This window comes from Poromitra crassiceps, assembly GCF_964638095.1.
Source record: "Poromitra crassiceps genome assembly, chromosome: 4".
Taxonomy (NCBI): domain Eukaryota; kingdom Metazoa; phylum Chordata; class Actinopteri; order Beryciformes; family Melamphaidae; genus Poromitra; species Poromitra crassiceps.
The window spans coordinates 46,251,028-46,271,356 of record NC_139626.1 but is presented as its reverse complement, the minus strand read 5'-3'; the positions used below and the strand labels follow the sequence as shown (position 1 = coordinate 46,271,356).

The following is a 20,329-nucleotide window of genomic DNA, read 5'->3' as shown; positions in this document are numbered from 1 at the left end:
TGGCTCTATATTCTGACAGCAATCACTGAAATAGAGTGTTTGGTCAGTGACTTGAAACCCCCAACCGCCCGCTGTCCTCTATCTCTCTCCTGTAGCCCTGTATGCAGGGTGGACGTATCTCCACAACCGTAACTCGTAGAGACTCAGGCTCTGCGTTGGATTTGGGGTGAAAAAATACATATAGTCCTTTAGACGCATCGCGATCTGACCTTCCGTTTCCCAGAAAATGTCAACAATTCTCTGATTGGATAAAAATTGGCGTCGACCTCCCACTATCCAATCAGAGAAATGTTTACATTTTCTGGTAAACGGAAGGACAGATCGCGATGCTTTTAAATGACTATATGTATTTTTTCACCCCGAATCCAACGCTGCCATCTGTGAGTCTCTACGCGTTACGGTTGTGGAGATACGTCCATCCTGCATGCAGGACTACAGGACAGAGATAGAGGACAGCGGGGGGTTGGGGGTTCCAAGTTACTGACCAAACACGAAACACTCTATTTCAGTGATTGCTGTCAGAATATAGAGCCATTTAACACTTATTTTAACACAAACACATGGCTGAATGCAGCAGATTGTGTTTTATGTTCTTACATTGATTCACATTAAAGGATTTCTTTCCCAGCCTGGGGCCTGTGGTGGGCTGTGAATACACAGTACTGTGGCAGCGCTGCTACAGTCATTTCTATTACGTAAGGAAATTCTTATCCGACAAAAAATGTCTCCGCATTATTCTGAGATGAAGCCAAAGTGCTCTCTTGATATAAGTCCTCAAGTGGAACACACACTTGAGTAATGTCTCTCAGTGTCTGGCAAGTTGTTTTGTTGGCTGTTCTCAAGATGTTTTACACGTACAGGCTTTGGTCTTTAGATGTTCTAAATATTGAAGCCAGCTAATGTCATGGCAGTGCCACGGGAGCTTGCCTACCTGGTCAACACTCGGAAAGTACTGGATGAGGAAGCCCAGAAGAATCCCGGCAACCATGCCACCTCCCACCTCCAATAAACCTCTCAGCAGGTTGTACCAAGTGGAGCCTGGAAGGTTCAGAAGATCCATCAAATGCAGCGTTAAAACACAACAATTAAACCACTTCATGTCCTGATGATGTGAAGACAAGGACAAATGTAGCCACAAGCGACCATGAGAGGGGTTCAAGCCTCCAACACTAGGGGTTCTCCCATCCGAGGACTAACCACAGCCAAACATGCTTAGCTTCCCAGACAAACTAGTGATGTGATCAGGGGTGCAAAACTCATGGAGAGGGATAAAGGTGACAGTACTAGGGCAGACGCACACATATTTGGCTACACAATCCAAACCAATAGGGGGCAGCATTTCACCTCCTACCACCCTCCACATAGGAAAGCAATGCACCGCATTTTTCTCTGCTTTGAGAAGCTGGAAAGCACTGCATGCTAACTTAATTAAATGTAGTTTACCACTGAAGGACACAAGTGAGGCTTGGCACAAGAGAAGGTCACTGTATTTCAAAGTCAGCATATTAACACCCTCTGCTGAGCTCCTGACAAACTAGAAGTTAGTTTTAGTACGTACTTCTCAGTGGTGTTGACCTACACTTAGGGTCACAGCCCTGGATGCCACTCCCCTGGTATGGAGATAAGTTGGTATCGTATTCCAGGAAAGGAAAATGTAATTCAGCACTTCTCATTGTCCTTACCCCCCCTCTCTCTCTCTCTTCACACACTTCCCTCCCTCCCTGGCTCTCTCCCTCTCTCTCTCTCTCTTCACACACTTCCCTCCCTCCCTCCCTCTCTCTCTCCCTCTCCCTCTCTCTCTTCACACACTTCCCTCCCTGGCTCTCTCCCTCTCTCTCTTCACACACTTCCCTCCCTCCCTCTCTCTCTTCACACACTTCCCTCCCTCTCTCTCCCTCTCCCTCTCTCTCTTCACACACTTCCCTCCCTCCCTCCCTCTCTCTCCCTCTTCACACACTTCCCTCCCTCCCTCTCTCTCCCTCTCTCTCTCTTCACACACTTCCCTCCCTCCCTCTCTCTCTCTTCACACACTTCCCTCCCTCTCTCTCTCTCTTCACACACTTCCCTCCCTCCCTCTCTCTCTCTTCACACACTTCCCTCCCTCCCTCCCTCTCTCTTCACACACTTCCCTCCCTCCCTCCCTCTCTCTCTTCACACACTTCCCTCCCTCCCTCTCTCTCTCTTCACACACTTCCCTCCCTCCCTCCCTCTCTCTCACACACTTCCCTCCCTCCCTCTCTTCACACACTTCCCTCCCTCCCTCCCTCCCTCTCTCTCTCTCTCTTCACACACTTCCCTCCCTCTCTCCCTCTCTCTCTTCACACACTTCCCTCCCTCCCTCTCTCTCTTCACACACTTCCCTCCCTCCCTCGCTCTCTCTTCACACACTTCCCTCCCTCCCTCTCTCTCTTCACACACTTCCCTCCCTCTCTCTCCTTCTCCCTCTCTCTCTTCACACACTTCCCTCCCTCCCTCCCTCTCTCTCTCTCTCTTCACACACTTCCCTCCCTCCCTCTCTCTCCCTCTCTCTCTCTTCACACACTTCCCTCCCTCCCTGGCTCTCTCCCTCTCTCTCTCTCTTCACACACTTCCCTCCCTCCCTCTCTCTCTCTTCACACACTTCCCTCCCTCCCTCCCTCCCTCTCTCTCCCTCTCTCTCTCTTCACACACTTCCTTCCCTCCCTCCCTCTCTCTCCCTCTTCACACACTTCCCTCCCTCCCTCTCTCTCTCTTCACATACTTCCCTCCCTCTCTCTCTCTTCACACACTTCCCTCCCTCCCTCTCCTTCTCTCTCTCTTCACACACTTCCATCCCTCCCTGGCTCTCTCCCTCTCTCTTCACACACTTCCCTCCCTCCCTCTCTCTCTCTCTTCACACACTTCCCTCCCTCCCTCTCCTTCTCTCTCTCTTCACACACTTCCATCCCTCCCTGGCTCTCTCTCTCTTCACACACTTCCCTCCCTCCCTCTCTCTCTCTCTCTCTTCACACACTTCCCTCCCTCCCTCTCCCTCTCTCTCTTCACACACTTCCCTCTCTCCCTCTCTTCACACACTTCCCTCCCTCCCTCCCTCCCTCTCTCTCTCTCTCTTCACACACTTCCCTCCCTCTCTCCCTCTCTCTCTTCACACACTTCCCTCCCTCCCTCTCTCTCTTCACACACTTCCCTCCCTCCCTCGCTCTCTCTTCACACACTTCCCTCCCTCCCTCTCTCTCTTCACACACTTCCCTCCCTCTCTCTCCTTCTCCCTCTCTCTCTTCACACACTTCCCTCCCTCCCTCCCTCTCTCTCTCTCTCTTCACACACTTCCCTCCCTCCCTCTCTCTCCCTCTCTCTCTCTTCACACACTTCCCTCCCTCCCTGGCTCTCTCCCTCTCTCTCTCTCTTCACACACTTCCCTCCCTCCCTCTCTCTCTCTTCACACACTTCCCTCCCTCCCTCCCTCCCTCTCTCTCCCTCTCTCTCTCTTCACACACTTCCTTCCCTCCCTCCCTCTCTCTCCCTCTTCACACACTTCCCTCCCTCCCTCTCTCTCTCTTCACATACTTCCCTCCCTCTCTCTCTCTTCACACACTTCCCTCCCTCCCTCTCCTTCTCTCTCTCTTCACACACTTCCATCCCTCCCTGGCTCTCTCCCTCTCTCTTCACACACTTCCCTCCCTCCCTCTCTCTCTCTCTTCACACACTTCCCTCCCTCCCTCTCCTTCTCTCTCTCTTCACACACTTCCATCCCTCCCTGGCTCTCTCTCTCTTCACACACTTCCCTCCCTCCCTCTCTCTCTCTCTCTCTTCACACACTTCCCTCCCTCCCTCTCCCCCTCTCTCTCTTCACACACTTCCCTCTCTCCCTCTCTTCACACACTTCCCTCCCTCCCTGGCTACCTTCGGCGAAGGCCATGCTCAAGCACGTGGTGAAGCCAGTGATGGCCACGATGTCGTCAAAGCTGCCTGCGGCCATCAGCAGGGTGGGGATGCCCTGCTCCACGCCGTAACCGTCCTTCTGTAGCAGCAGCATGGAGGGAACCACCACTGCTGGAGTCACAGCTCCCAGCACAAAGCTACAGGGGGCGACAGAGAGTTTATTTATTCATTGACTTATCCCTGGGAAGTGGGGTTAGGCCGGGGTTAAGGCCTTGCATGCACGTGCAGAGACAGATGGTGGAAGGTTTCCAGCACCATGAGGCACAGATACTGAGCTCAACATTTGATAAGATTGTATCTGCCATGACTCCTTAAATGATTTTTGAAGTCGGGGCTGCTGAGGCTCCTACGAGTTTTTGGGGAGAAAATACGAGCACTGTCAACGTTCATGACCTTTGAACCGTCAGATTCCCATTTCCCAGTTTTAAAGGAATGCCCCAATAGAGACACAGCAGCTCTGCAGCCAGCGGGGAGGGGCCGAGGGACTCTGTGTGTGTGTGTGTGTGTGTGTGTGTGTGTGTGTGTGTGTGTGTGTGTGTGTGTGTGTGTGTGTGTGTGTGTGTGTTTGTTTCTGGGTGGCTTGGGGTTTGGGTTGCAGACCTCTATTACACAGATTACTAACTGGATGCGTCGATGCGAACGAACATCAGATTGTTTCCGTTTTTCCAATAAAAGATGTTTGAGCCATCTTTGGTTGCTGTCCGATCGATGGGTGCAGAAAAGCAAGCAAGTCAATTCCTAAATCATAGGTTCAAAAGCTGTACGTGATGACAGTATTTAAGTCATACTATGCAGGTCTTCCTGTGCGCGGACTTCAGCTTGCTGTTTAGGCCCACTGGCTGACTTTCTGCACACGGCCCCTCCCCCCTCCCCAATGCGAGATAGTGTTTGTGTGGTCGAGCGAGGTTGACAGTGAATGGGGAGAGCGAGCGGCGCACAACGGTGAAATGTAGGGATTAAAAGTTTTTTTCTAATTTCACAGCAATTATCTTTTTTTAATTATATAAAAGGGAGCAAATGGGCAATCTCTGTCTGTTCTCTGTCTGTTCTGTTTCAGTTTCTGTCCCACTGATGATGCCACAATGTCTATGGCATCATCGACCAAAATAATCTTATGACATGACTGATGATGTCATAGGCACTGATGACGTAATAGGTATTATGACATCATCAGTGATGTCACTCGAGCACTGTGGTTTTTGGTTACACTCGGGCAATTGTGACATCACCGATGATGTCATAGACATTGTGACATCATTGTGATGTCATCAGTGAGTGATGTCAAGTTCAGTGACATCAGTGATGCAAAGTTGCGCTGTGCATGCCAATAGAGCAGGCGAGGCCACGCAACAGCCGAGCTGTGGGCGAGGCCGCGCAGTGGCTGAGCTGCAGGGCCAGCTTGGCGAGCTGCAGGGCGGGGCCAAGCCTAGGAATCGCGTGCGAGATGCCTAGTGTTCTAAAAGCACAAATAAACACACACACATCCAAACCATGGAGGAAGCTCCAAACACCTCGCAAAACGCTGGCAATCGGTTGATGGGCTGAACAACTTGACATATACCCCAACCCTAGTATGGGAGCGGTTTCCTTTTAGGTACAGCATGTAGTATGTGTGTAGTATTAGTCTAATGTGCCCTCCTTATCAAAGTGTAGTCCCCCACCCCCCCCCCCACACACACACACACAAAAGAAGAGCAAGGACAAAGTGGGAATTAACAATGGGAAATTGAAATAGCAACGTGTTTCATTCCCATCAGTTCTGACAACAATGGATCTAGCTCCTCAATGGAACTGTGTCTATGCTTCCTAACGCTGGATGTGAGGCAGAGCATGTCATGAAATAGAAAATGGGGAGCTGGAGCAGTGAGGGTGAAACAGTAGTGGTGTTTTTACCCAAGGATGAAGCCCCACACCCAGGGCAAGCCCATGAGGAAGTGAGAGACCAGGGCCACGGTGCTAGCCTCTATCAAGCAGGGCCCCATCGCCACACGCAGACACACGGTCTTCACTTTCTTCAGAGCCTGACAGCAGAGACACAGACATTATATATGGACAGTTTCAACTCTACAACATAAACATTCTAAATTGCCCCCAGCTTACTTCCTGCTGCAGTGTTTGCTTGTACAATAACTGACAGGACATAAGCTAGGTTCCAAACTGTTCCCTAGCAACAGCAAGTCCGTGAAAACCGTCCATAGTAGGGATGCACCGATATGAAGATTTTGGCCGACACCGATAACCGATATTAACATTGCTCTTGTGGCCGATAACCGATATTTACTGATGTCGATATGATCTGTATAAAAACACATTTCTATGATAATAAAAAATCTGAATCTGTAAAGACTGAATTTGAAAAAGTAATACATTTCTTTATTTCCAAAACATTTGGAAAAGCCCATAAATCATAGATCTACCACATTGTTTCCTCTCAATGTGTACATTTTGGCCAATACCGATAACCGATATTACCATTGCAACATCGGACCGATGCCGATATATTAAAAAATGACTAACATCGGCCGATACCGATATGATTGCCGATAGATATATCGTGCATCCCTACTAGTCTATACAAGCAACTAGTAAACATGTTGTCACCACCAGTGATGTAGTTCCAACCTTGGGTCAGTCCTATTCATGCCAATGCTGCTCCCTAGCGGCCATGGACCAATCCATGTTGTCCCCTTTGAGGGGGGACAACTTAAATAAGACAGCTCTTCCTTAGAGGCATCGACCGATCCCGAGTTGAGAACCATGCAAGAGAAACAGGAGCCCAGGTGGCTGCAAAAGCTCCAGTATTTATAAGTGTGAGGCGGGCAGGGGGTTGGGAATCTCAAGATGCATTGTGGCTTTTTGTCTTGGTGCATTCCAGCATGGGATGCTGGAATGCTGGCCCACCAGCTTCACGGTCCTGACCTCTGCAGCTCGATTGGCTGCGATCGTCACATTTAATACAACTCCATACTCTATTACTCAGTTAAAGTTTGTGTTTAGTAGGTGCAGTTCTAAATGTCTGGCTCTCTGATCCTGTGATTGAGTCCACAAGGTTCTCAGGTTCTGGCACAGAGTCAACATTTCAGTTTGACTAATGAACGAACAGGTGGACGGACGGACAGAGGCTGATCCATAGCGCCCCCCCGGGGGGGGGGGGGATAATAACAGCGTTTACTTTCATTGTCCCCCACCAAAGGGGAGACTATGGATCCGTCTCCCTTCGTTTGTTAGTCACACTCACTGTAACATTGACTCGTGCCACTGCCACTAAGTGGTGACATTGACAACGAATGGGTCTGACCAGAGCAATTTAGAGAGAGTGTTATCAGCGGAGGACCAAAAGGGGTGACTCATTAGGCAATGAACAGCCAGGAAGGAGTCTCGTGCTACTTTTGAATGCTAAAATAAAGCTGATAATGTACAATTTGATTCAAAAAAAAAAAAAAAAAAAAAAAAAATGTTGTTCTAGAACCTTACTTCCTGGAACTCTTGAGAGTAAAAAACTGGTCGATTGGAGTGAATGGAGATGTCGCGACTCTTCTATATACACGGCTCTGGGAGTGACCGCATGGCTGGATCTACCACCGGTGGTGGGGGACAACATGTTTACTATTCACTTGTTTAGCTGTGGGAGATCCCCTTACAGCTGGGACATTACTGATGTGAAATTCACGATATGGCCTCATTTTCTCAACCCACTCCCCAAAAACAATGACAAGCTCTCCACGTCATCTACAAGAACATTCCCCATGATATAAACAGTCTATCTCTTCAAATGTTGGAGGGCAGAAACCAAACTTCCCCAGTGGGGTGAGCGACGTACCGAGGGGTCCAACCCCAGACCGGCTCTGGCCAGAATAACAGCCAGCGCAATGTTCCTCAGGGACGCAGACCACTTGTTCTCAATATACACCGCCTCTGTTATCTTAGGGACGTTCCTCAGCAGGAAGCCCACCAGCAGCATGCCTGCAGCAACACCACAGAGGGGGAGACAGAGGAAAGGTGAGATGTTATTACAGTACAATCGTGTGTATTCTTTAGAGCTGTCTCTCACGCAGCTACAGAACAAGAATCACTTTCATGACCTGTTGTTCAGCTGCTCCGAGCGGACGCCTGACTGAGAAGAACACCGTCTTGACATTTCAAGAAAAATATCTGGTCCTGCTTGAACAAAAGCTCTCTACTGGTTAGTTTTTTAATCAAAACCTGCAATAGGAATTTGTTGAAGTCTAATGAAAACTGGAGGTAAATCTTTAGAGAGTTTTGATGCATTCTCAAGCTATCAAAGAGTATTGGCTAAAAGATCCAAAAAGGAACAAACTATGACAAATTGTAATATTAGAAGGAATAAAAGACAGAGCAAGAGTTTAAAACTGTTAATGAGCAGAGAGAGAGAGACAGAGAAGGAGAGAGAGATAACTTCTTATTAGTCTTCAGACTGATGAAATGAAAACCTTCCTTGTTGTGTTATAGTACACCGATCCTCTCAGCAGTACTCTCAGAGTACCGGGTACTCCCCTCTCACCCTACTGTACCAATTACTTTGATCAAGGACAAAGGGGTGGAATGAATCGGTCAGTATATTCCGTATCTCTAAATATCACCAAATGGAGCAATAAATAGCTTAAGACAAATAATACTCTGCTGTGGGCAGATCATCTCTGTATGCCAGATGAGTGGAACATTTCTTGCAGTGTTTCCTATCATATTTGGATGGCCCAGCCCGGTAAATGAACAGCTGCCCAAGTACATCTTTGTTTGAGGCCTTTTGGGTGCTGTGCTGCACAAAGCTGGTGGTCAAACGAGGCGTTTCTTGGCGATGTAGCTCAGGCACTGAACGCATACAGTATTGGTGAACTACAATGACCATAATTCATCGCCCTTAAAGCTGCATTCAGGACTACAGGAGAGAGATAGAGGACAGTGGGGGGTTCCAAGTTACTGACCACTCACTCTATTTCAGTGATTGCTGTCAGAGTATAGAGCAATTTAACACTTATTTTAACACAAAAACATCGATGAATGCAGCTTTAAGACGCAGTGAAGGGAACATCTGTTGTACTTCACTAAAGTAGCGATAATCACATGGGCGGATACAGTAATAGTCAGCTAATGATACAGTAGCGAGTTAGTTAGCTAATGCCAGTCAGTGTCAGTGGCGTATTCACCTTATTCACCACGCCCACCTTTTCTCTCTTCCGCGTTACCCCCGCAATTGTATTTGTTCTTCCGGTTCAGCGCTAGTTGGCGGCCAATTTCAAAACAAAATGTCACTATGAATGACGTTTGGCAACATTCAGCAGCTACACTGCGGCCAACTTCAGTTACATGTTCATAGCATTACGGCTGCGAGGAGCCGATGGCTGTACCCGGTCGGCATTTAACGTTAGTTACAAAAGCACGTCGACAGTGTTTTCTCACTGCCAGTAGCCTACAGTAGGGTTTGACAGATACTAGCGTCAGCTAGTCCGACACGGTGTCAGCACAGCCAGCGCTCCCAATCCTCGCTGCTCGTTAAATATTTCCAAATAGGCGTTATTCTGATGAACTAACTGGTCACATATTTGGAATGTTCTCATCCGAAAAAATATATTAGAACTTTATAACAGTTTTTTGTTGTTGCAAACAGCTTTTTGGCAAGTCTAAAAATGACTACGGTAGGCGTCATCTACTTCAGTGTCTAAAAAGGAAAGTCGATTACAAAATGACGCCAAGCGTCCTTGTATGGGCAAAGAATAAGGTGAATACCAGAGAGAGACATGCCTGAAATACTGAGATACTGCCTGGGTTCACTAAATGAAATGTCAACAGCAGAACAGCTCCACTTCAGCCCCCCCATCACCATCACCACCTCCACCTCCACCTCCACCTCCACCTCCAAAGTAAACTGCCCACCTGTGGGAAACGCTGTCTACAGAAAGGTTCCTGTGACCCATGGGAGAGAACATTTAGATTGCTGCCATAGTTGAGTCTGCCTCATTGTTTTGAAGAAAAAGTAGCTAGTCTTTTCCCTTTTGATAGCATAAGCAAAAACAATTTCAACAACAGCACACACACACACACACACACACACACACGCACACGCAGACAGACACACACACACACACACACACACACACACACACGCACACGCACACACAGCATCCTCAGTCTTACCGAGGAGTGGGGGGAAGGGGGGAAGTTTGGGCAGGCGTATGAGGGCCACTAGTTTGCCTCCGGTGACTGCACAGATGAAGAGCACAGTGATGCCAAACAGGTTGCCTCCTGGGAGACACTCCTTCTCTGTGATGGACCACACCACTCCAAACAGCACCACCGCCAACAGGACTGGAGGAGACAGGTCAGATGTCCATGGGACTTATGTCACTGCCAACAATGATGTCAAGCACTGTAGTGATTTATGAAAAAACAATTGCCCCCCTTTGTAAACTGCTAAGTTCAACATCGATGGATAGCTTATGTGTCCTTATTCACTGCCAAGCTTGTTACATTCCACTAGGTTGCCAGAGGTGGAAAGTACTCAAGTACAAGTACTTGAATAGGTTGTTTCTTTAATTTGTACTTTAAATAATGGTATAAATAATGGTATACTTTTACTCTTAATCGAGTAATTTAAATGATAAGATATTCTACTTGATTACTTTTAAATATACATGGAATAAATGAGTAATTCAGATTTTTGTTTTACACATCGCACTTTGAAAAAAATGGTAGCATTGGGACTGCTCACGAACAGGTCCAGAATCACTTCCACATTTAGGGCGCCCAAACTGCTGGCTCGTTAGTGCAGTGACCAATTAAATGGAATCACGCTCAACACTGGCCAATTGAATTAGACGGGTGTAGACGATGCACAAAATTGTAATGATCCCCATCATCACATTAGTCCATACATCTGTTTCATTGGACACTGCTGATAGCCATAGCTAAATGGATGTATCTGACTATGATATTGCAGCTTTCAATTCATACATGTCATACTGAATTTTCCAAGACTACCTGGGGGCACCAGACAAAACCTCCACCTGGCACCCAGGTCCCTCAGCAGCGGAAGGTGGTTTTCTTCCTTCTTGGGTTAGGCTTAAATAAGGAAAATGTTATGTGACTTTGCACATGGTCCACGAAGAAGACCAACTTCCGCTGCTGAGGGATCTCTGTGTCGAGGTCCCGCCCTTTTGTCTGCGCCCAGGTCCCTCTCGAATTTTCCACTAAAAAGGTGACTCAGACCACAGCCCCTCCCTCCGCCTACCTTTGGTGATGACAGAGGCCAGGAGGCCGCTTGGTGGGCAACACCATGGGCAGAACCTGTGGAGCGAGGGGCAGCAGACAGCTGGCGGGTCTGTGTCGCTGCCCGTATCCCCTGCAGGCTTGTGGGGGATGAAGTTGGTGGTCTCCTCTGTGACATTTGGACTGGAGCAGCGCCGGCCCACCACCTGGATCTGGGTCTCATTGCGGTGCTGGAGAAAGGAGATAATGATTCTTCAGTCGTGCGGCCTATGTGCTGCATGTTCTGACACAGTTAAGACAGCAATCAAACAAACATGTAAACGGTGATGATGTTATTAGTTCAGTGGTGGTTAAGAGCTGAATACACCTGTATAGCATGGAAAAGAGGGCACGAAGAAAAATAAAGTTTCAGTCATGGTGGGAGAAGAATTCACCTTTCACATTTAAAGTTTTAAAGGCTTTGATTTGTGTGTGGAGCATAGAGGGGATTAAAAGATGCAGATGCACGTTGTTATATATTATATAAAAAGTCACCCGAATGCAGGAAATTAGCTCTCTGAATCTGAATCTTTTCTGAAGTACAACCCGCAGACTCCTCGCTTTGCTTTTGAAAATCTCCACAATTCTGAAACCTTGTTACAGTTACAGTACATGGAACTTTGGTCCTGTAGAAAATAGAAATAGGAGTATGCACGCATATCCAAACCAAAGAGGGCAGGTGCTGATCCAAAGGTGAACAAATCATGAAACAAATGAACCAAATGAACCACTGCAGGGCTCCAATGTCCACTTACTGCTATTTATTGCACCAAGGAAACTTTGGCCCTCTAGCAATGGAGGGAGTTGCATATCTTCGTAAACAGTGACTGGACTGTTCCAGGCCCTAAACATGATATATATCAAACCTCTTTGTTCCAGGCTCTAAACATGATATATCAAACCTCTCTGTTCAAGACCCTAAACATGATATATCAAACCTCTCTGTTCAAGACCCTAAACATGATATATCAAACCTCTCTGTTCAAGGCCCTAAACATGATATATCAAATCTCTCTGTTCCAGGCTCTAAACATGATATATCAAACCTCTCTGTTCAAGGCCCTAAACATGATATATATCAAACCTCTTTGTTCCAGGCTCTAAACATGATATATCAAACCTCTCTGTTCAAGACCCTAAACATGATATATCAAACCTCTCTGTTCAAGACCCTAAACATGATATATCAAACCTCTCTGTTCAAGGCCCTAAACATGATATATCAAATCTCTCTGTTCCAGGCTCTAAACATGATATATCAAACCTCTCTGTTCAAGGCCCTAAACATGATATATCAAACCTCTCTGTTCAAAGCCCTAAACATGATATATCAAACCTCTCTGTTCAAAGCCCTAAACATGATATATCAAACCTCTCTGTTCAAGGCCCTAAACATGATATATCAAACCTCTCTGTTCAAGGCCCTAAACATGATATATCAAACCTCTCTGTTCAAAGCCCTAAACATGATATATCAAACCTCTCTGTTCAAGACCCTAAACATGATATATCAAACCTCTCTGTTCAAGGCCCTAAACATGATATATCAAACCTCTCTGTTCAAGACCCTAAACATGATATATCAAACCTCTCTGTTCCAGGCCCTAAACATGATATATCAAACCTCTCTGTTCCAGGCCCTAAACATGATATATCAAACCTCTCTGTTCAAGGCCCTAAACATGATATATCAAACCTCTCTGTTCCAGGCCCTAAACATGATATATCAAACCTCTCTGTTCAAGACCCTAAACATGATATATCAAACCTCTCTGTTCAAGACCCTAAACATGATATATCAAACCTCTCTGTTCAAGGCCCTAAACATGATATATCAAACCTCTCTGTTCAAGACCCTAAACATGATATATCAAACCTCTCTGTTCAAGACCCTAAACATGATATATCAAACCTCTCTGTTCAAGACCCTAAACATGATATATCAAACCTCTCTGTTCAAGGCTCTAAACATGATATATCAAACCTCTCTGTTCAAGGCCCTAAACATGATATATCAAACCTCTCTGTTCAAAGCCCTAAACATGATATATCAAACCTCTCTGTTCAAGGCCCTAAACATGATATATCAAACCTCTCTGTTCAAGGCTCTAAACATGATATATCAAACCTCTCTGTTCAAGGCTCTAAACATGATATATCAAATCTCTCTGTTCAAGGCTCTAAACATGATATATCAAATCTCTCTGTTCAAGGCTCCAAACATGATATATCAAACCTCTCTGTTCAAGGCTCTAAACATGATATATCAAATCTCTCTGTTCAAGGCTCTAAACATGATATATCAAACCTCTCTGTTCAAGGCCCTAAACATGATATATCAAACCTCTCTGTTCAAAGCCCTAAACATGATATATCAAACCTCTCTGTTCAAGGCCCTAAACATGATATATCAAACCTCTCTGTTCAAGGCTCTAAACATGATATATCAAACCTCTCTGTTCAAGGCTCTAAACATGATATATCAAACCTCTCTGTTCAAAGCCCTTTAACATGATATATCAAACCTCTCTGTTCAAGGCCCTAAACATGATATATCAAACCTCTCTGTTCAAGGCCCTAAACATGATATATCAAACATCTCTGTTCAAGGCTCTAAACATGATATATCAAACCTCTCTGCTCAAGGCCATAAACATGATATATCAAACCTCTCTGCTCAAGGCCATAAACATGATATATCAAACCTCTCTGTTCAAGGCCCTAAACATGATATATCAAACCTCTCTGCTCAAGGCCATAAACATGATATATCAAACCTCTCTGTTCAAGGTCCTAAACATGATATATCAAACCTCTCTGTTCAAAGCCCTAAACATGATATATCAAACCTCTCTGTTCAAGGCCCTAAACATGATATATCAAACCTCTCTGTTCAAGGCTCTAAACATGATATATCAAACATCTCTGTTCAAAGCCCTAAACATGATATATCAAACCTCTCTGTTCAAGGCTCTAAACATGATATATCAAACCTCTCTGTTCAAGGCTCTAAACATGATATATCAAACCTCTCTGTTCAAGGCCCTAAACATGATATATCAAACCTCTCTGTTCAAAGCCCTAAACATGATATATCAAACCTCTCTGTTCAAGGCTCTAAACATGATATATCAAACCTCTCTGTTCAAGGCTCTAAACATGATATATCAAACCTCTCTGTTCAAGGCCCTAAACATGATATATCAAACCTCTCTGTTCAAAGCCCTAAACATGATATATCAAACCTCTCTGTTCAAAGCCCTAAACATGATATATCAAACCTCTCTGTTCAAGGCCCTAAACATGATATATCAAACCTCTCTGTTCAAGGCCCTAAACATGATATATCAAACCTCTCTGTTCAAGGCCCTAAACATGATATATCAAACCTCTCTGTTCCATGCCCTAAACATGATATATCAAACCTCTCTGTTCAAGACCCTAAACATGATATATCAAACCTCTCTGTTCAAGACCCTAAACATGATATATCAAACCTCTCTGTTCAAGGCCCTAAACATGATATATCAAACCTCTCTGTTCAAGGCTCTAAACATGATATATCAAACCTCTCTGTTCAAGGCTCTAAACATGATATATCAAACCTCTCTGTTCAAAGCCCTAAACATGATATATCAAACCTCTCTGTTCAAGGCTCTAAACATGATATATCAAAACTCTCTGTTCAAGGCCCTAAACATGATATATCAAACCTCTCTGTTCAAGGCCCTAAACATGATATATCAAACCTCTCTGTTCAAGGCTCTAAACATGATATATCAAACCTCTCTGTTCAAGGCTCTAAACATGATATATCAAACCTCTCTGTTCAAAGCCCTAAACATGATATATCAAACCTCTCTGTTCAAGGCTCTAAACATGATATATCAAAACTCTCTGTTCAAGGCCCTAAACATGATATATCAAACCTCTCTGTTCAAGGTCCTAAACATGATATATCAAACCTCTCTGTTCAAAGCCCTAAACATGATATATCAAACCTCTCTGTTCAAGGCCCTAAACATGATATATCAAACATCTCTGTTCAAGGCCCTAAACATGATATATCAAACCTCTCTGTTCAAGGTCCTAAACATGATATATCAAACCTCTCTGTTCAAAGCCCTAAACATGATATATCAAACCTCTCTGTTCAAGGCCCTAAACATGATATATCAAACATCTCTGTTCAAAGCCCTAAACATGATATATCAAACCTCTCTGTTCAAGGCCCTAATCAAACCTCTCTGTTCAAAGCCCTAAACATGATATATCAAACCTCTCTGTTCCAGGCCTTAAACATGATATATCAAACCTCTCTGTTCAAGGCCCTAAACATGATATATCAAACCTCTCTGTTCAAGGCTCTAAACATGATATATCAAACCTCTCTGTTCAAGGCCCTAAACATGATATATCAAACATCTCTGTTCAAAGCCCTAAACATGATATATCAAACCTCTCTGTTCAAGGCCCTAATCAAACCTCTCTGTTCAAAGCCCTAAACATGATATATCAAACCTCTCTGTTCCAGGCCTTAAACATGATATATCAAACCTCTCTGTTCAAGGCCCTAAACATGATATATCAAACCTCTCTGTTCAAGGCTCTAAACATGATATATCAAACCTCTCTGTTCAAGGCTCTAAACATGATATATCAAACCTCTCTGTTCAAGGCTCTAAACATGATATATCAAACCTCTCTGTTCAAGGCCCTAAACATGATATATCAAACCTCTCTGTTCAAGGCTCTAAACATGATATATCAAACCTCTCTGTTCAAGGCCCTAAACATGATATATCAAACCTCTCTGTTCAAGACCCTAAACATGATATATCAAACCTCTCTGTTCAAGGCTCTAAACATGATATATCAAACCTCTCTGTTCAAGGCTCTAAACATGATATATCAAACCTCTCTGTTCAAGGCTCTAAACACGATTTATCAAACCTCTCTGTTCAAGGCTCTAAACATGATATATCAAACCTCTCTGTTCAAGGCTCTAAACACGATTTATCAAACCTCTCTGTTCAAGGCTCTAAACATGATATATCAAACCTCTCTGTTCAAAGCCCTAAACATGATATATCAAACCTCTGAATCTGAACAATATCCCTCATCAATGGGACATATTAATAGACAGAAAAATAATTATTGTTGCTTATATAGCTTTGATTTCGATTTTCGATACCAGTCCTACCAAATTAAACATTTAAGGTCATCCTGGGCCACATCAGCATTATGGCTGCCCTCAAAGGGCCGGTTGTAAATGTAAGACTATATAAATGTATCTACTTGTTATCATATTACTTAATTGCCTCTGCATTTGATTATTGGTTTTAGTCTTAGTCATAATAATAACTTAATCAATAACTAGCTCTGAAAGCAGATTTCTATGAAAAAGTCACACCCATGTGTTGAAGTAAGTGGTGCAGGTTAGTGCAGGTCGGACCCATAGACTTCTCCCCCACCCCCCTCTCCCCGGCACTGTGCGTGTGTGTGTGTGTGTGTGTGTGTGTGTGTGTGTGTGTGTGTGTGTGTGTGTGTGTGTGTGTGTGTGTGTGTGTGTGTGTGTCTGTGTGTGTGTGTGTCTTTGTGCCGCTGTCTGTCTGTCGACCTCCAGCCGCTCTGCTCTCCTTTCACCCCCCACCCCCCCCCCCCCCCCCCCCCCACCCCATGCCATTGTGGAGCGTGGAGTCGGGGGAGGGGCTTAGGCTACAGGGTTCACACACATCTCGGCACACTGCTCAAATCCCCTGCTCACATCTCGGCCATAACGCACGGACGGACAGACACACACGTCACTTATAGAAGTGGCTGCACTGCTTAATCATGGCAAATATACATTCAACTGTACAGCTATTATATAATTTATACAAAGTAGTATAAGTAATAAAGTCAAAATAACATTAACAATAAGGGTTGTTCCAGTTTGTGCAGCCTACAGGCAATATTTCAAATCCCAAATGCATCGGTTGGTTCAAATCCAAAAGGGTGAAGGTTTTGACAAAGATATGGTTCTTTGCTGTGATTTGAAGTCAGAGAAGCACCTGGGACTGATCGTGCGTTCCTTTATCGCAAAAGAACTGGGACGTGGAGGCTAAATGACGTCACATCCGTTTTGTTAGCATTCCATTTGCAGAAAAGTTGAGCTGGGGAAGTTCACTGTTCACTGGTCAGATCTCACTGTTCACTGGTCAGATCCATTCGCTAGCCAGGCTAGTCATTGTTAGCAATAACAGTTGATATAACAAGGCATTTCGTGGCATTTTGCGCATACAAACACTGCAGCCTCATGTCCACACAGATAGAAGTAGGCCGTGCTGTGTGTACAGCTGATTTAACCAGACACAAACAAGACAGAAGTGCTAAATAGCATTTATACGATTATAACTACCGGTACTATTGTTGCGCGGAGCAGCCATCTTGGATTTTTTTAGGTCGGGGCTGCTGAGACTCCTACGAGTTTGGAATGGGAAATACCAGCTCTAGTGATGTCACGTCCCAGCTCATGAACTTTGAACCGGTAAGATTACCAGTTCCCAGTTATAAAGGAATGCACGATGAGGCTGACATGCTCTGACAGACAAGAAGTGGGCAGACTGTCCTGTTGGAGTTGAGACTTCCATAGGAGCAGTTTCAGCTGGAGAGCTGTCATCGTGTCGTACAGTAGCCTACACCCCTGTTATAACATGTTTGCGGCCCTGCAGCCTCTGGTTCCGTTAGCCGAGATGCTCCGTCATGTCGCACAACATGGCGAAATCACACAGCCAGTTTGGATCTGACAGTTCGAGCAAAGGTTTTCATTTATTTTGCATGAAGAGAGCAATTTCTTCCAGAGGAAAATAATAAAAACAATCGCTTGAGGACTGCACACCATCAGGACACGGGGAGTAGGACTAAAGGCTGGCTTTACACGGTGAAACTTTCAGGCAACTAGTTGTAGGTTGCAAATTGCATGAAACATAATTTTCATCTGAATACATTTGTATTTTAATACACAAAGCAATTCAAAAATAATCAAGTCTCATGCAACACTTGTTTCACTAAGACAGCTAGCTAGATTGGTAATGTTTCATCTGTCATATTGTTTTTCCTTTTCTCTCTCTTGTAGTAGATTACTGTATCAAGTGGGGACTGTCATTCATTCATTGTAACTTGCATCTTTGTATCTTATTTTGTATCATTTTCTAGCTGGACATATCAATTCGGACGTGTTGTATCAGGTTTTCTTCTGCCACTCGCTGGCAACTTTCTTTCATTATGGCTATCCTGGAGAATAGGAAGAGAACCATCAGTGCATAGCCTACTTATCAGCGTTTTGCTTGGCTATTGCATGAAACTAGTTTCACAGAGTTGAGAGATTTGCAACTGTTGTGGCTGAGTTTCAGACAAGTTCCAAGTCTGTTGCAGCAGGCTTTAGACCATGCAAATCATTTCCAACTTGGTTTCACCTCAGTTTCAACCAACTAAAGTTGCATGGAAATTTCACCGTGTAAAGCCAACCTAAGCGTACGTATGTTTGGCTCAGAGGAAGAATGACAGATTTCTCTGACAAATCAATGTTGCAGAACATGAAGGCGTAACCACGTTCACTATGGAGCTTCTGAATGTCCAAGACATGATGTGATATATCACTGAAAAGCAGGGAAACTTAGCGGTTCAAAAGTCAGTAAACATTTTATAATAGCTATATTTTCGCCACGTGTGGCGGTCTTGGTCTTTGATGCAGCATAGAATTGTATTCTTGCAACATAAAATGAAGTGCCGGGCCGGATTTGGCCCGCGGGCCTTGAGTTTGACACATTAAGGGATCACTTTGCGGATTTGCAACCAGCTTTGTATCATTACAAAATCGGTAGAATATGCAAGTGAACCGTTTAACTTCCCTCCATCTTGCCTGCACCGAGAGCTCCCTGTTCACGGTAAGAACTTTGAATTACTTTTACAATTACAATGATAGATTGACATTGTTTATTCATATCCGGCTCTAACAGAAGTAGCTGGTCCATCACAATAATTGAGGCATCTATACAAAAACAACAGATCTAAAGTGTCCCACCCATACAAAAGAGAAAACAGTGTTTGGGGGGGATGACAATTGATAAGAGCTGCCCTGTAGCCTCTTAATTCCCATGCCCTTGTACGACCTTGTAGACTAGCAAAAACTAAAAGACGAAAATTGAAATGTAAAATGATTCCTATTGAAATGTAAAATGATTCCTAGCAAACTATTGCAAGGCAAGAGGACAGAATACTAAAACACAGCAGGCCAACAAGGAGAGTCATTACAGAGGAAAGAAGCTGAGAGCATCATGTTTAAATGTAGCCAATACTGTATTTCTTACCCGAATATGAATCACATAAAGGCAGCATCGTTTGTGTATGCTGTTGTACCAAAACAAAACGTCAAAAGCAACATCTGTAGCTAAATTTGCTTAAGCACACTTTTCAATCTCATTCTCAAAGCTCTCTAAGCAATTGAACAAAACTAAGTTAAGCAGAATAGATCACAGAAGAGTGTTAGTAAAATACCGTAACGTTACCTCCACATGGTTCACTGCAGGCACAGCACTTCTGTCCAGCGATGGGCTGGGAACCGGACTACGTGCTGGACTCGGTGCTGGATTTGGCTCGGGTGTAGTGGGTTTGGGCTGGGCGTCCTCCATGGCATTTAGCTACAGGATATCTGCTCCCCTCGCTTCTATCTCTAATCCAGCTGAGGGGTGGACAGCTGGCTATTCATGGGCTGTTCCTTCAGTTCTGCTTCTCCTGTACGTCTGCAAGCTCTCATTCATATGGCACCTTTTTATCAGTAGAAAAAAAAACAAAGTAATATAGTTTGGAGAATAGTAGTAGGCTACTGTTGGTTCAGCCAGGTGGGTAATTGGCAGTAGGCAAACATGGTATGAAATGGTGTGTTTCGCCTCATTGCAAAGGTAACGTTAACAGATAAATAATCAATAAATACATGCTAGACGCCCTTGATGCTATAAGTAACGTTGCAGACTCTCAGAGATCTGATCACGCCACGGTGCACTGTGCACAGAGAGACGGCATCATGTGGTCAGGTCAGATCAGGTCAGATGCTGCTGTTCATGTTAGCTACGTTAGCCTAGCCGGGGCTCTGAAAACCAATGCG

At 44.7% G+C, this 20,329-nt stretch overlaps 1 protein-coding gene across 1 annotated transcript in view; it reads right to left on the bottom strand.

The window, feature by feature from the left end:
* The window catches only part of LOC310775361 (sodium/hydrogen exchanger 9B2-like), a 29,796-nt gene extending 9,924 nt beyond the window's left edge, over positions 1–19,872 (bottom strand). The window contains exons 1-7 of the mRNA XM_083635512.1: positions 19,734–19,872; positions 11,168–11,375; positions 10,075–10,245; positions 7,742–7,884; positions 5,815–5,942; positions 3,883–4,058; positions 932–1,038 (exon numbers count right to left, since the gene is read on the bottom strand). Coding sequence (XP_083491638.1) covers positions 932–1,038; positions 3,883–4,058; positions 5,815–5,942; positions 7,742–7,884; positions 10,075–10,245; positions 11,168–11,375; positions 19,734–19,856 — 1,056 coding nt within the window. The 5' untranslated portion in view covers positions 19,857–19,872. The remainder of the gene's footprint in view (positions 1–931; positions 1,039–3,882; positions 4,059–5,814; positions 5,943–7,741; positions 7,885–10,074; positions 10,246–11,167; positions 11,376–19,733) is intronic.
* Positions 19,873–20,329: the final 457 nt, after the last annotated feature.